Source organism: Phaseolus vulgaris, chromosome 8 (assembly GCF_000499845.2).
Source record: "Phaseolus vulgaris cultivar G19833 chromosome 8, P. vulgaris v2.0, whole genome shotgun sequence".
Taxonomy (NCBI): domain Eukaryota; kingdom Viridiplantae; phylum Streptophyta; class Magnoliopsida; order Fabales; family Fabaceae; genus Phaseolus; species Phaseolus vulgaris.
In genome coordinates, this window is record NC_023752.2 from 1,318,176 (window position 1) to 1,335,241 (window position 17,066).

General features: G+C 29.7%; 3 protein-coding genes across 4 annotated transcripts; 1 reads left to right on the forward strand and 2 right to left on the reverse strand.

Moving 5' to 3' along the window:
* The first annotated feature begins 3,820 nt into the window (after positions 1 to 3,820).
* Positions 3,821 to 6,330, forward strand: LOC137824117 (small nuclear ribonucleoprotein SmD1a). 2 transcript variants are annotated; one of them, XM_068629575.1, is made up of 5 exons: positions 3,821 to 3,973; positions 4,114 to 4,171; positions 4,291 to 4,367; positions 5,602 to 5,793; positions 5,905 to 6,330. In XM_068629575.1, the coding sequence occupies exons 2-5, from the start codon at positions 4,158 to 4,160 to the stop codon at positions 5,964 to 5,966; spliced, it is 345 nt and encodes a 114-aa protein (XP_068485676.1). In that variant the 5' UTR covers positions 3,821 to 3,973; positions 4,114 to 4,157; the 3' UTR covers positions 5,967 to 6,330. The 2 variants fall into 2 exon arrangements, with proteins under 2 accessions (XP_068485676.1, XP_068485675.1); XM_068629574.1 differs by having other exon boundaries at positions 3,829 to 3,964.
* Positions 6,331 to 6,748: 418 nt separating this feature from the next.
* Positions 6,749 to 7,480, reverse strand: LOC137824116 (triphosphate tunnel metalloenzyme 3-like; the record flags this gene model as incomplete). Its single annotated transcript, XM_068629573.1, is given in 1 exon segment — positions 6,749 to 7,480. A coding segment is annotated over 1 exon segment (615 nt). The 3' UTR covers positions 6,749 to 6,856.
* Positions 7,481 to 12,624: 5,144 nt separating this feature from the next.
* On the reverse strand, positions 12,625 to 13,751 carry LOC137824618 (glutaredoxin-C1-like). The gene has a single exon (XM_068630284.1). It carries the CDS (start codon positions 13,267 to 13,269, stop codon positions 12,868 to 12,870), a length of 402 nt encoding a protein of 133 aa, XP_068486385.1. The 5' UTR covers positions 13,270 to 13,751; the 3' UTR covers positions 12,625 to 12,867.
* Positions 13,752 to 17,066: the final 3,315 nt, after the last annotated feature.

Consider the following 17,066-nt stretch of genomic DNA (forward strand, 5'->3'; position numbering starts at 1 on the left):
AAAAAAATGAAATGATTGAAACAATATAATTAATGACTATTTATTTTCTTTTATTTATTATTTATTTATTTAAGTTAGTTTTGTCGTGTGTGCATATCCACACCAACCGTAATTGTCATGCTTGCGTATTTGGCGCCATGAAGATATCATTGTTAAATGGAAGTGTCGGGTTCGGCAATGATTTTACCTTCCTATGTTCTAACCATAAAATCTATATCAAATATCATGTTAAATATTTTATATTCAAAATAATATGGTTAAACTAAAGTATCTAAATTAAGAGAACTAATTTTAGAAAATTAAATTAAGTTTAACTCAAAATTTGTAACACAACATTAAAATTTATCTTAATTATTCTAAAATTTTATTATTAAAATGGATACTTATTAATAAAACAAAAAATTAATAATTACATTAATAAAATAGTTATATTATTATTTTTGTTTATAGAATTTAAATATTCAAATTCTCATTAATAAAATCAAATTTGAATTACTATAATATATCAATTGAATTGTATTATTTATAATTTTAGAATTTAAATATTTAAATGGATTTTTTATTCTTATTAATAAATCAAAATCTAGATTACTATAATATATAATTATAATTAAATTTTGAATAATATAATATAAATAAAATTACTAAAATAATAGCCTATAATTTTAAATAATGTATTTTATTAATTCCCATTAATAAGAAAAAAAATATTTTTTAATATTTCTAAAAAAATACAAACACAATATTAAATTAAAAAAAAATCAAAGGAAAAATCATAAAAAACAAAAATTTAAAATTTTAAAAAAAAATAACATAATCAATTATGCTTTATTTTAAAAAAATAACATAATTAATTACTAACTGTTTTTAGGAGTCTAATCAATTATGTCTTACATTTAAAAAAAAACCTAATCGATTATGTTGAACATGTGAATAACATAATTTGATTATTTTTATTTTAGGACACACATTGATTAAATTCTATGTAGTTTTTCATGCATAATTGATTAGGCACGATGAAAAAACTTAAAATGATTATTTATTATTTTATTATTATTTTATAAATTAATTTGAAATATTATTATTATTTTAATATTTATATTATTAATATTAATAATAATTTTTATTATTATAAATATATTTATATTTTTAGGTATATAGGTTATTTTTTTATTAAAAATATATTTAATATTTTTTTATTTATTATAAATAGATTAAATATTTTTTGGATATTTACAATTTATTTAGAATAAATTTAATAAAATTAAATTATTTAAATTATTTTTTATTATATATTGAAGATAAAAACGTAAGTTTTTAAGTACTTATATATGACTTCCTCTTCTTTTACATAGGTTTCTCTTCAATTATGCGAAATAAATAAAAAAATACTCATTTTTTCTTTTTCGTGTCCCTCCTCACTCGTATATTTGTTGATGCAAACAAGGAATAAAATTTATCACTTGATGTGTAACAATTTGCAGTACTCAATTAAAACCACTTAAAAAAAAAACTCATCCTTAATAACAATTCACAATTTTAATCATAAAAATTCTTTAAGAAAACTATAGTTTTTCTCATAAAAATAAGCCACCAAGTCAAAGTTGGCACTTATTAAGCTTCTCTATCAAACCAAAACACGTTTTTCAATTTGGAATAATTTAGATAAAATTGCTTATAATTTCAAATATTAGTGTATTTTTTCTCTTACTTCCAACAATTTCTTTAGGAACAATAGGGACAAATAGTGACCTTGGCTTCGTCCATTTTTTTGTTTCTCATACATTTAATCATAGTTTTGCTTCCAACTTACGTCTTTGACTGGTTTTAAAAAATGTCTCATTTGAAGAATATCTCAGCTTAAGAGTCCTCCAAAATTTGATAAAAAAATAGGTAAATTATTCTAAACAAAAGAATGTAAAAAAAAAAATAGCAGAAGAATAAATATGTTTTAAATTTCATTAATAGTATTGCAGTATTTTAAAGTCAAAACTATTCATTAATTATAAAATAATAAAGAAAAGAATGTTTGTGAGGATGTTGTTTTGGTTAAAATTCAATAATGTTGCGACCCCACGCACCACGCCGCGAGTGTGAAAGTGGCTACCATCTTTTTCACTTCTCGTTTTGTTCCTAAATAACTTGCAAATATTTTGCCGTCCATTTATAATTAGTGTTTTTTTTTCTTCCAAATATAACTTGGAAATAATAATTTTTTATATGATTTATTAAATAATAAATTCAGTACTTTCTTTTTTATTATAAAGCTCTTCCTCTTTCATTTAATTCATATTTTCTGTATTCAAACTATTTTTTCCATTACAAATTGATAGTGCATAATAGTTTTTTATTGAAATTATTATGTCTATTATTATATTCAAATTTAAATTTAATGGTATTTTCTTCTAAATTTGATAATTATTATATCGGCGAGGTTGAATAATCCTACAATTCTGGTATTAAATATAGATTGATTGATTGGTATATGCGAATAAGGTAAAAATAAATACACAATTAATGAGGTAATGCAATTTTTATAATTTTACAATGTAAAAAATAATAATAAATTTTATTATAATTGTATAAATAAACACATCATAATCATTATTATAACATTAATAATACTTAAATATCAAATATTCATTTCAGTGAAAATCTTTTACAAATGTATTTTTGATTGAAAGCCTAAGTTCAAACACAAAAAAATGAAAAAAAAAAAAGTGTGAGCGAATGAAAAGAATCAGTACTATACTATATGAACCCCTTAAAAATACAATTAATATTTTTATAATTTAAACTACATGTTAATTGTGTTATTGTCTTTAAAATCAAAATAAATAAATAATTATATATATATATATAACTTATTCAATCTCATTTTTTCGTAAACACTTAGAAAACTATTATATATTGGTAATTTAAATAAGTTTATCGACTTAAAAAAATGTTTGATATCTTTAAAAACAAAAATCAAGCTTCTAAATAAGGGAGACACTCAGACTGAAAAAAAATAAAGGGGTATTTCTGTCTTTTTAGAAACTTTGGGAGTGCATGAAAAATATGAAAGTACAAAAAGAAATAACATTATGGGTTTCACATTTGGACCTGTTGGTGACTATAAATGGGTCGCTACAGGCTTGCATTTTAAAAACATTTTGGATATATTTTTTTTTTCTTGCCCTTTTTTAATATTTTTAACTCTCATAAAATGATGAACTTATTATTTTATTGACGAAGTGGAAGTTCATTAATAACTTATTTTTAATAAAATAAATTTAATCGTCATTATTAAATTAGAAAGGTTCTTTTTTTTAATCTCTTTACAACTCTTAGTATTTTAGATCTTGACTAAATAATTATTGCTATTGATAAAGTTAAAATCAGTTAATAACTTTTAGTATTCAACCAATTATTGATTTAACATAACCAAAATCACATATCAACCATTGAAGTAAACAAAAAAAAACTAAAATTTAACTTTTTTTACTATAAAATAACCTTTTATTATATTTTTTTTCTCTACCTCTTTTCTATTTTTCCTTAGTCAAGAGTAATGTAAGTTTTTATTTAGGAATTTATTCAATAGATAAGAAAAATTAATAATGGTAATATGTGTATAACTAAAAAAATATAAATTATTTGAATCAAATTAAAAAAAAAATTGTGAATTTCAAGCAACACTTTTTAAATAGATAGTAAATACATTGAAAATTAAGGAGCCAAAAGTTGCATGCAAATTAATCTATAGAAGCCAAAATAAATATATATTTTTAATTTCAATTAATTTCTTGCAATTTATAATATTATTATCACTTTTGTTATTTTGTTTGGAAATTCAAAATTCAAAATCACAAAATTATCCCTTAAGCCATTACAAAAGAACCGCTTCTTCACCTTTCTCTCTCTCTCCCCTTCAATTTTTGCCCTAAAACCCTGGCTGCCGTTGTGGTGGCCGCCGCCGAAGGTAATCACCGTAAACTCCTCCGTCAATTTCTTCTTGTGTTTTTTCTGAATTGAATCGATTCTATTACCTTCTAAGTTTCTGCATTATTATTATTATTACAATTTGCTCAATTCACACCGTTGTTTTTTACTCTCTATATTGGTTCACAGAAGGAGAATAGAGAAGCAAACGGAGTCATACAATTCGATTCATCATGAAGCTCGTTAGGTCTCTTTCTCTCTCTCTCTCGCTTGATTGTGTTCGTGGATTTATCTGTTATAGTGTGCTATTTTTTTTTTCGTTTTTTTGGATCAAAGCCTAATTATACGTGAATACTGTTTGAACAGGTTTTTAATGAAGTTGAACAATGAAACCGTGTCCATTGAACTCAAGAATGGCACTATTGTTCATGGAACCATTACAGGTTTATTTTCTTCCTCGATTTTTTTTTTCAGTGTACTAGAATTGTAGAACCATTTACAAGTAATATATTAATTTTACTGCTGAAGTAGACTTCATAACTGCCTTGTGTTCTAGAAGTGTAGAACCATTTACAAACAACATAGTAGAGTTGGATTGGAACAGTGGGTTTGTTAGTTTCTAATTTGACTGTGAGGCACTTAATTATTTGCTTGGGTTCTCTGCTCTTTAGGTGATTGATAACTGATTGGATTGTACTCATTCAAACATGTTTGTCCACCTACCTGCATTCTACTTCACTACCTTCGACTTTTTCAGATTTTGGTTCATTCACTTAGACGACAAAGAAAATTTTAGTGCATTTTTTTCGGTCTGGTACTGACTTGACCATCTCATTGGGTTGGGTAGGAGATTTTTCTTAGTGTGTAAGCGGAGGGGACTGGGAATTTGGTTCCCAAAATTACTTATGTTTCATATACGGAGTAGTTGATTGATTGTGAGGGTAAAATTCGGAGTACAGTTAAGACTGTGATATGTTGTGTTTGATGATAACATGAGGAACTGCATTTCCTTCTAGCTCTTACAGTGGTTTGAGACAGGTTGCCTTTGGGGGCTTGGATGATGGTTGTTTCTTGTATTAAGTTTTTGTCGAATAATTGTGGGGAAATGATTCTGTTGTGGAAAATCTCGAGACTTCAATCACCTGTCTTCTAAGCATAATTCTCAGTCCCAAATTTCTCTTTTCAGGCATCTCTGTATATTATTGAAATTTGCATTTTAGAGGAACTTGCCTGATAGTGAAACTACTAAACTAGCCTTGCTGAATCCCTTGTGCTTTTAGTTGATTATAGTGGTATCTTCCTCAATTCAGACAGGAGAGAATTTGAATTTTTTTCAAGTAGTAACGAGTGTCCCGTGACATAAATCCATGACATTTCTATTGTCTGATTTAAATTAATGCATCCTCTTCCATTAAATTTTCTACTGGACACCCATCTTATTGAGTTTGATCCTGTCACATGGATGTGATATTCGGCATGTCATGAATATGAGTCTCCCCTGGACACCTTTTGTAGATAATAAGTGAACTTAAAGTACATAGTTTATGAATTTTGGGTGTAGTGAGTCCTTTAAAGTAAGCATATCTTGCTGCTTCCGAGTATAACTCCACCATTAATTACTTGTCTTTTGCCCAAAAATACAACTTTGAGATACTGATCCAGGGACTTTTGCAACAGGTGTTGATATCAGTATGAACACTCATTTGAAAACAGTTAAACTGACTCTGAAAGGGAAAAATCCAGTGACTCTGGATCATCTCAGTGTGAGGGGTAACAACATTCGATACTATATCCTTCCTGACAGCTTAAATCTCGAGACCTTGCTTGTGGAAGAGACACCTAAGATCAAACCAAAGAAGCCAACTGCTGGTAATGTCTGTAGTTTGACTACAAATTTTTCATCCATACTCAGTACATTCTAATTGTTTCTTGGTGGGTTCATCCGGTTTTAATGTTAGCATATTTTGATTACTTTTCCAGGGAAACCTTTGGGCCGTGGACGAGGGAGGGGCCGCGGACGTGGGCGTGGGCGTGGTCGTTGAGTTCTGCCCTCCATTTCTGTGGCATGCAGTTATAAACTTTGTCGCAAGATTTTCTGGGTGTTTTCAGGAACTTCTGAGGAGCGTAATTGTCAATTTATTCCTGTTATTTTCTTGCAAGAGCTATCATGTTCTAGTGTACAATCACCTTCATGCTGAAACTGATGTAACCTGAATTACCTATTGCCTTATAGTTGTTAGTGAGGAACCCTTCATTCAGCAGTATGACAAATTGTTCATGACTTAATGGCTATACTTAACACAGTAAATAGGCCCACGAGTTGCCTAATGAGGTTTGAACTAAATGATGGTTTTCGTGATGACAGATTCTTATGTTTATTTACATGTATGGATGGTATTTGTGAAATGTCTTGTTGTTGTTTGCTTCCATTGTCTTACTGTCACATCCGTTGCAAGTTAATCATGTAAATTTATTTAGTAAACCAGGTATATATAGTTAGATGCACTGCTATTGGCACATTTGGGGCAGTCAGAGGATATTTTCTGCTCCTCCAGTACTTTCAAATGCAGTATTTTGAAGTACTAAATTAATGCAGGGACTGTTTCTTTATATCTTACAGGCTCCTATGTTTATACCTACAAAATACTGCATTTGAGTTTGTAGTGCAGAAAACAGCACTAAGTTAATATACCTGTAGTCAAATGTAGATTTGACTCTATCTTCAACACTTGTATATATTACAACTCACGGGCTTATGGCTTATGCTTATCGTAGTATTGGGTTACCTCCTTGAACATGTTACCATCTATGAACAGATACCAAATAAGAGTGTAAAAGAAGTGCGTTTTTTCTTTGGTAAACACTAAATAGGATTGTACAAAATAAAGAGCAATGCAGCTCATTCAACAATGACAATTGCTAAGGAGACTTCTCATAATTCTGGCAGCTTCCTGGACTGAAAAACAGCAAATTTTGAAACTTTAGAATAAGAATAACTGATTCCATTTTCTTGAAGAAACTCCTCGAGCAGTTTCTTGTGTCTCTCTGGGTCAGCACTCTCACATTCCAACTCGTAGCTGGTCCCAAAATCATAGTTGGTCTCGTCCAGTTCCAGTTTCAACCCTTCCCATTCATGCACAGCCCTCACATTCCTAAACCCACCCAAGCACACCACCCCATTTGCTCCAACACCGTACTCATCCCTCACCCTCTTCAGCACCATGGAAGAATCCACTGATAAGAGCTTCCATGGCTCAGCAATGCATGCACGGCCAAGCACAGGGTCAAATGGCTCCTCATGTTCCTCCATGCGGCTGATTCCGGCCGAGATCACCGGCTTGGCCTTCAAGGAGAGGACGCAGTGTTCCAGGTTGTAGAAGCGGATTCGGAGAACAGCGAGGTTAGAAGTGAGTTCCTTGTTTGTGCCATCGAAAAAGATGTTTTCTTGGATTAAGGTTTTGGTGTGGAAAGGAGCAAGTGAGTTAGAGAGTTTTTGGTGAGTGGCTGAGTCTGGGAGACGAAGCTTGATCTCTACTTCCATATTCATCTTCTCAAAGTATCACAGATGAAGAATCATGAAGCTGCCATGAATATCAGTGGTCTTTACGTTCCACTTTTTCTACCTCAAGAAAGGGATAAGAATTAGAACATGGCCCGCGATTTTGACGACTTGCACCTCCATACCTTCTTTGTGTCAACTTCATGGTAAATGTGAAAATACTTTTTTATCCTTTTTGTATTATTTCCATATAATTCAGAAGATATTTTCAGATTCAGAAGTGTTTTTTAAATTTATAGAATTTAAAAGTCTTTTTTAGATTTGAGATAAGACTATTGATTATGTAATTTGAATATATTCTAAACATAGTATGAATTACATAATTAGGAAGTTAATCTCATATCCAAAAAAGACTTTTGGATTATGTAATCTAGAAGTTCATAAAAAAGACTTCTACCGGATTACATAACTTGGAAACTAATCTTATATCCAAAAAAGACTATGTAATCTAGATGTTAATCATGTATCTGAAAAAAAGAATTTTCAAATTATCAGAAGTTAATCTCATATAAAAGACTTTTGTATTATCTAATCTAAAATGTAATCACAAAATCCTTCTATTTAATAAGAATATTAAAGAAATATATTTTTGGAATAAAAAATATATAAAAAATATTTATGTAGTTGTTATTATAAGAAAACTATCTTGCATGTACTATTATTCTGCTTAAATATTATTGTTCACTGTACGGGATTGAATTGATTTCTATTTTGTTTCTTATTTTATCTTTTCCACCTCCGGGATATATTATGATAAACAATTCGCAGATTAATATTTTATTAGCAAACTAACAACAAAAAATATCATTAAAAAATTATTCTCTCATTCAGAATAATTTTTTTTCCAAATGAATTAACCATGCCACCTGCCAACTTAATTTTAATATATTGTGATATAAACCCCAAACATTACATAAATTAATTTAAAAAAGATATGAAATAATGTGGTATATAAAAATATATTAAGCTGCATAAATTATGTAATACAGTTATTTGGAAAAAACCTATACGACAAATTGTTCCTTTTCTAATTGTTTCAGTATGTTATTTGTAGAATAGAAAGAAAGATGATAGGGTGATGGAAGACATATTTTATTGCCTTTTGTATTACAGTATTATTTATATTTGTTATAATTTATTTTTAGTTTTATGTATTATTTTCATGCTAAGTAGTGCAAATTCGAGTGGTTAAAGACATGACATTGGTGGTAGCTCAAATAATTATAGGAAATGGTATGATATAAAAAAAAAAATCATTTTCAAAGTCCCACATCGGTTGAGCAGATTGCAAAGTCCCACATTGATTCTCTCTTGTGACATAACAACATTCTCTTGATCTCAAACCCCACACAAATTTAGTGTTCTAAGCAAGTTTGTTATTCTTGGAAACTTGCCAGATGGATTATAGAGACTTGAAGTACCTTTCTTCAAAAACATGCTATACACACTCACAACTCAAACTATTCTCAACAATCACTACAAAGAAATAACTAAATTTAAATTTAGAGAAAAAAAATAATTAGTTAGTATATTAAATAAATTTGATACTAATTTAAAGATTAAAAAATTATTTATATATGAAATGATTTCTATTATTAATAATAAAATTATAAAATGATTTCTAAATTTGTATATAAATTAACGACTAATATTTTAGATTTTAAATTGATCTCTATAAGATTAACGAACACTAATTTAAAACATAATTAAATAAGTAACTAAAATCTTGGTAAGTAATAATTAAATACTAATCTAGAAATTATTTTATAAATTTTTACTAATAATAAAAATTACTTTAATCTAGAAATTATTTTATAAATTTTTACTAATAATAAAAACTACTTTAGATTTAGATTGGAGAGTTTTTTTTTTTTATAAAATAGTCTGTAATCAAATAATAATTAATTTTAGTTTTTGAACAATTTTATTGTAATATTTACACAGATAAAAACTTGTGTGATTGTTTTTACAGGTCATCATTGAAGATTCTTTGCACCAACATGGAATAATAATAATAATTTAATATGTCATGAAAAATAATCTAACCTTTTTTCCAAATTGTTATTGATTAAACAAATTATAAAAATAAGATTTGACAGAAGAATGTAATATGTTGTGATTTTAACCAGAAATTATTTGGTAAATTTAAGATTGTTTACTGAATTTTTTGAGAGATTTATGGAGTGTTTAATCATAATTGCATTACAAAACACTCATGCATGTTAATATACAAGTAGATATTAATTTTATTCAACATTAAAAAAATGAATAAAAAATGAAATTAAAGTGCATGTTCTTTTAGCCTCTTCCTGATTCTTTGCCATGGGTTAAGGTCACATGCCTATGCCATTAAGGTCAGTCCTAAAATTTTGGGGTTTATATTTCTGAAGTGACCCATTACATACAATTTCTACAAGCATATTCTTGGGATCATGAATAATTTTTTTTATAAGGAGAGAAAAGTAAAAATATATAATTTTATATAAATTAAAATTACTTTTTGTACAACATTTAAAAATTATATAAGAAATTTTGTATAACCTAGTTTATGAATAAATTAAATTCCACTTATAAAAGACCACTCTTATTTTTCTCTCATAAAAAACTTGGTTAATATATTCCCCTTGTCTAAATCCATCATAATATATTTTATTATTCTTTAATATTTATATAGCTTTTGCAAAAGGCTTTGGTGTAAACCATTACTTGCCCCCTCAATATCAGTTAAAAGTTGTTTATAGTAAGAAAATCTGAATACACCAACCTTTATATATATGATTAATATTAAATTCACCATCACTTATCCAAAAAATATTTTCAAATAATATAAAATACTTATAATTGAATTGTTCTTATCAAGTTCATTAAATTTCACTCAGCAGAGTATGCAGCTCATGAAAAATATTCTTAAAAATTACATGCAAATTATACTGGTAATTTATCACTGAAAGCACAGGTTTAATTATTATTTTTATTTTTATCATCATGATAATTAAATTTAGACTTTAAGAATACAATTGTGTTAAATATAGTTATATAGAAAAGTTTGTAATCTATATTATATATAATTCTTCACCCCTTTCCTCCTTCATTGTTATTGGTTTTGTTGTGGAGACAGAAAAAATGTTGAATGGCAGAGAAAAAATGGCCATTCTTGTACTTTCTCTTTTCTTTAGTTCACTCATGCTGTGTTTCTGCTTCATTCTAATGATCCATTTCATAGTGGAATTGGCATCTGCCATGAAAAATAGAGCTCGAAAACAGCAAGAAGAAGTACTGTGGGCAGGATTTGGCATTGCTCTTTTCTTGATATTTTCCTTTGCTTTTGTTGTCTTTGCCATATTTTCTGGTTCTGGCATGATCTATATAGCTAATAGTAGCATCAAGGTTGCACCTGCACCTACTCCTCTCGAACTAGAACACCCTCCACACATGGTTTAAAGAAGTGATATATATTGAATTGCACCAATCTATAATCTCATTTCTTCATATCATGAATCAAAGGTTGTCAATATATCATTATTACAAGAAATGAAGTTATAGACTGATACAAGTTGTCAATATATCACTTTTTTTTTTTTTTGATGATTTAAGCCTTTAGATCTTTATCATCAAAACATATCATTTGATGAAGTTGTTTACCATATGATATTCAATTATGCAGTTTGAAGATGTTGACTTGTAAACAAGATACTACTACTACCCTAAGGTGGCTGTTATATGGAGTTTAAAGATGTTGAAGCAAAAGTAACCAGCAGGGTATTGGTGTGTGTGTAGCATACTTAATTTTCTAGGAGTTCAACAGTTCCAGATTAGTTTGAAAACAAAACAGTATTGCTGCTGTATGTTAATATCATCAATGAAATTGCACATTTTCTGTTCTTTAGTTTTCTCTCAGTACATGGAAACAATCAAAACTTTAATTTGATACTCATAAATTAACCTCCAACAAGAGAAAAATATTGATGGTGGGTATGAATAATGTGCATTTAAACCAACTCTGTCACAAAAGGTGCCTTTTATTTAGTCTTTGTTTTTCTGACAAATTTATTCAAATCTTTTTATTAATTTTGCTCATAATATTATGAATACAAAAGGTTACCTAAATCTAACAAGTTGCAGTGAAACACTTATAGGGTGTTGGTGATTAGATCTTCATCAAGAAATAATAAAACTTTTTAAGCATACAAAAGTATGCTTTGCACAGATGACATGACATGGTGATTTGTGACAAGCATATCGAGCTTAAGATATGAGTCTGATACATTGGAGACTGAATATCCCTGGAAACAGCAAGCCTACAAAAATAGTAGCACAAAGTACAGAAAAATAGGCCAAAGTTGATGTGTTTGCTCTAATGAGAGAACATAGAAGAGTATCCCCAAATATCTGTGACAGTACATTCACATGGTCTATGGACTCAGACACAATACATGAAAATATGGTACTAAGATGTTCAAATATCTTTGAGATTGACAAAAACACAGGGAAGCAAATTCTGAAGTTAAAACAAACACCAGTTTAAGTCTCACTGGCATTTCTGGACATGGAATGAATGACCTAAATGCAACATCATAGAAAGACTATAAAACAGGTTTTTACTCATTGAGCCATGTTATCAGCTTATAAAACACTTTATTTATATCCATTAACTTGGCAATGGTAAAAAAGTAGGGGCAGTTTTACTCATCCCTCTGATCAAAACATCTACTGGTCCAACAAGAACAATTTCATAACCTTCACCCTTTCTTAGATCACTTTTTTTAACATTCATGTTATTTTCTTTCTATATTTCTACCTATCTTTTCTTCTTCGGTTCTTCTCACAGGCATTGCAACTTTTCCCATCAATGAAGCAAAGCTAGATGGATAAAAAATCAGACCATCTATAGACACACTTTTCACTTCTTCCACTGAATATGGTCTCCAAAAAGCAAACATCTAGGTACACTAGGCGATAAATTGTCGTGTATCTCTGGCCTCAGACAAATTTTCATGTGACTTGCACTTAAATTATCAACTAGTTTTTCCCATAACTTGAAAAACTCGCTAGAAAACTGCAACAGTTATGGATATACTCTGTCATAGGAGTTTACATTTATACCAAAGATACATATAAAAAAGTTGAAGTCAAGGATAGTGTTTCACAAGAACTTCTTGTTCATTTCCATAATACATGTGCTTCTTTATACAAACTACAAACTACAAAAGCCAAATCAAGAAAAATAAGAGGCTAATTTTTCCTACTTTTCTTGTTCCCTTGCAGGCAATCTAGTTGGCTAGTAATTCTGATAAAATCTCATGTATATGGATATAACAACACTGTTATGTCTTGGTAAAAAGAAATTAGGACAAGAGAGTGCTTTGTTTTAGTCTAGGTTAGCTTCAAAGCCACAAAGCTCCAGCTTGTTTGAGAAGAGGGACAAGGGAGCCACTGATGTGGAAAGCCAAAACCCTGTCCATGGACCCAACAAGCTTCCCTCCAATGAAGACCACAGGAACAACAGCAGAAGAGGAGTTGATTCCATTTCCAAGAAGCCTCATCAATGCTCTCTCCATGTCTTTCCCTTTGGGGTCTTGGTCCAGCTCATGAACAGTGGGGTTAACCCCCATGCCACAGAAGAGCCTCTTCATTGCATGGCACATGCAACAGCTACTCACACTGAAAATCACCACAGCACTCTGAGAGGCCAGCCTCAGCACTCTCTCCATTTGGTCCTCTTCCATGCTCCGAACCCTCATGAGATAACTCCATGCAGCTGCAGCAGGCTCCACTTGGTAATGCATTCTTCTCTCTTGTCAAGTGTAGTGTGCTGGATGGAAGTTTTTGTTGAAGGAACTAAACAATAATGTGAGGTTTGTGTTTGATGAGAAAAGTGGTAAGAGGAGGCATGGTTTTATAAGGGTTGAAAAAGTGGAAGAATTGAAGAAGGGTGCTTTATTTGTCTGTTGTTGTCGCAGGGCGTGTCTCTGATTCAGAGGGAGTGTTGGCTGTTGTGTCTACTGTTCTGTGATTTATACCTTCCATAGTATTCTAGCCGTAACACTGCTTCCATTGCTTACTCGATCGAGGAGAAGAATGCATGCATGTTTGTCACACAGTGTGAGCTCAAAAAGCATTATTCATCCACACACAAAACACAAAGCAGAAAAAACAAAAAGCAAATGCCTAATCTACGTAGCAGATTTCTGAGCATGTAAAGCCGGATGAATGTTTGTCCAAGATTGAGTGAGACCCAAACAAAGAAAAACCACAAACATTTAAATACTCAAACATATATATACACATACATATAGTACTTGGAATTTCTCAAAACTTTCTTTACCAATATCTACCATAGTACTACCTATTATTCTTATCATAAATGATATATTGATAACTTGCTAGAACTTCATTTTTCTGCATAAAACTTGCACTAGTTTATAAAATGACAAATATAACTTTTTTTCATATATTGTAACAGGTTGTGAATAATGCTTCTGTGTTGCATTCACTATATTTACTAAAGACATGCTCTATTCTCTTCCTTTTTTACACTAGAAACAGAAATGAAAAAGAATTGGAATTGGGTTGTTATTTTGCATAAGAATGAAAGCATAAAATAGATGTAGCATAAGAGTGAGAAAAAGGAGGTGAAAAGAAGATTTGAAAAGCAGGTTAGAGACAATAGAAGCAGGGTTATAGGGAGAGAGAGAGAGAGGTGTGCGTCCTTGTTGTCGACCAAGCAACCTTTTAGGTTGTTGTTTCTGACATAAGCCATTCGGTAATTATGTTTCTGTCTCTCAGCCTTTTTTCCTTTGCATCATCTCCATCCATGCATTTCCTTCCGTTCCCAATATCCTGAAAGAGTCAACACATATTGAAGAAGAAGCATGATGATGGATGATAATGGATGGATGAAAGGGTAAAGAAAGAAGATGAAAGAGTAGGGATAGGAGTAGGAGTAGGAGTAGGAGAGAGGGTGTTCACCTAAAGCAGTGACAAAGGGTGCAGTTGGTGGTGTTGAAAACAGAGTGGAAAAGGAGAGAAGAGAGGAGAAGAAGGCGTGGTTCAACCGCATGCTCTGCTCATTCAGGCGGCGCAACCATGCTGACGTGCCCACACTTTTGGATGACTTGTCGTATAATAATCACTGCATGCTTTGGAAATCACACTACTTTTCTCTCTCCTCTTCTATTCTCTAATACTCTTCTCATTAATTTACAACAAAATCTTATATTAACTTATTTTAAAGAAATACCAAGTTAAGAATATTTCAAATAGTAAAATAAAATTTTTAAAATATCACAATGTTCAGGAAACTAGATAATTGTGTCTAAAAATTATAAATCTCTCCCATTTTTCTTATTCAAAAAATGGAGGTTAAAAGGATGGCAGTTACTTCAACCCTACATTTTTATAAGATTGTTTAAAGACAAAATTGTTTATGTATAAAACTGTACATTTTTTTTTTCATTCTAGATTATAAAATTTAGTAAATTTTTGGATTGGTGTTTCCGGTAAAATTTTGGATTGGCACGTTCAGTAATCTCTCAGATTGGTGTTTCTGGTACTATATGAATGCCAGTGTTAATCCAAAATAAAATATACAAAACATCCATAATTGAAAAAAGCATTTCAGATTCGTCAATTTGTAATTCAAAATATGCATTCCGGTTTCAAAAATCCATAATTGAAAAAAATCATTCTAGATCCACCAATTTGTAATAGAAACTAGGCTTCTGGATTCAGCAATCTGGAAATCAACAATTTATGTAAACTTTGTTTCTGGAATACCCCCTCATCCAAAAAGCAACATGATTCACTTCTGGATTGATGAATCTGTAGCACATTCCCAAATCCCGAATTCAAATAACAGGTAAAGGTCAGTTTTGAAATTTACAAAATTGTGGGGGTGCAGGAAGAAAAATGTAGGGGTGCAAGAAGAAACTTCCTAAAAGGTTTTGTTTTATGAAAATGTGAAATATGGGCCAAAATAAATAACTATTTTCTAAGACTATTTCTTCCTACACTCATTTACTACTAAGTGCACTCTCTTGCTAATAAAAAGAATCACTGTACACTTTAGTTCTTCATTCTACTCTTTTAGAAGAAAAAATAAAAGATGCAGAGTTCTAGAAAATTTATTTTGAAAGCTATCATAAATTTTGTTTTGAAAAACTTGCTTTAGAGATTTGTGTTTCAAAAAGTATGATATATGTTATGAAAAAGTTGTTCTATAAATTGTGGTTGAGAAATTTGTTATAGAATGTATTTCATGTGTTTTGGATAACATGAAAATTCTGTTCAGAGATGCTTGTTCTGGACATTTAAGAATATTTGTTTCGAAAGATTTTCAGAAAGAAAGTCACTTTTATAAAAGGTGAAATTATTATTTTAAAAATTAGGGATGTAGGAAGAAAAAAAAAGGCTCTTATCATGGGCTTAAACTACGGCCCAGTTAAAAGAGAATTCAATTAGGGCTTACAATGTTTGGGCCACATAGTAAAGTGGCTAGTAATTTGACTATCCATATATGGCAATTGCTTCCTGCACCATATCACTGCACCCATCTTAGCGGAAAAGACGAAACTGTCCTCAAAAAAAATTTCTGAAATATGTGTTCCGGATAAATTTTTTCGGAACGAAATTTTATATTACGGATTTTTTTATTCGGAATTAATTTTTTATTTTTGTTTCCAAATTTTTATTTCCGAAACACAATTATTTCTTTTCCAGATTTTTTTTTTCGGAATGTATTATTTTTCAATTCCGGATTTTTTTTTCCAAAATAGAATTTTAATTTTGGTATCCAGATTTTTATTTCCGAAACTCAATAATTACTTCCAGATTTATTTTTCCGGAATATATTATTTTTAATTCCGGATTTTTATTTCCGGAATTAAGGACATTTTTGGAAATTAAAAAAATATGTTAGGTGCAGGTTAAAAAAAAAAATATATTATAATAAATTGTTTTCATTTTTTAAAAATATTGTCTCTCTAAATTTTAGGATTTTTTTTTTCTATACTTACAGCCTGTTTATTTTATTTTCTTTGATTAAAACACATCACTTAGAAAATATTGAAGTTAAGGGCAACTATGATTTTGATCTATTTTGGTTTTGAATGGGTTTTTCTTCTCTCTAAATTTAAGTTTATGTATTTTTTTTTCTCTTTAATGTGTGATTTAGCTTGACACATGTATAATTTGAGTTGGACACATGACTTTTAGTTAATCTATGTTTTCTTGTATATCTTTTCTTGTTTTTGAATATAATCATATTTATATGATTCCAAATCATCATTTTTTATCAACCAGAAATGAATAAATAATAGAGATATTTTAAGGATACTTCAACCCTTATATAAACAGGACAACCTACATTTCTTACAAAAAGAAACAATCTAGTTGAATCAGAATTTAAGCTTAACGCCCTAAGACTTCTTACACAGAAAAGACAATGAACAAAAAACATGTTACAAAATCATTTGTCGAAGTCTACCAACAAACCTCGCAAACTGTTAATATTTTTTTAATAGATTTCATATAAATCAGTGGTAAAAGTTTGCAAAAACAAAACTTTAGATGTGATCCAAAACCA

Coding starts and splice junctions, on each gene's coding strand:
- LOC137824117 (XM_068629575.1), top strand. Junction 4,368..5,601: donor TGTTCATGGAACCATTACAG/GTTTATTTTCTT, acceptor CTTTTGCAACAG/GTGTTGATATCAGTATGAAC. Junction 5,794..5,904: donor ACCAAAGAAGCCAACTGCTG/GTAATGTCTGTA, acceptor TTACTTTTCCAG/GGAAACCTTTGGGCCGTGGA.
- LOC137824618 (XM_068630284.1), bottom strand. CDS start 13,269: ATGCATTACCAAGTGGAGCCTGCTGCAGCTGCATGGAGTTATCTCATG.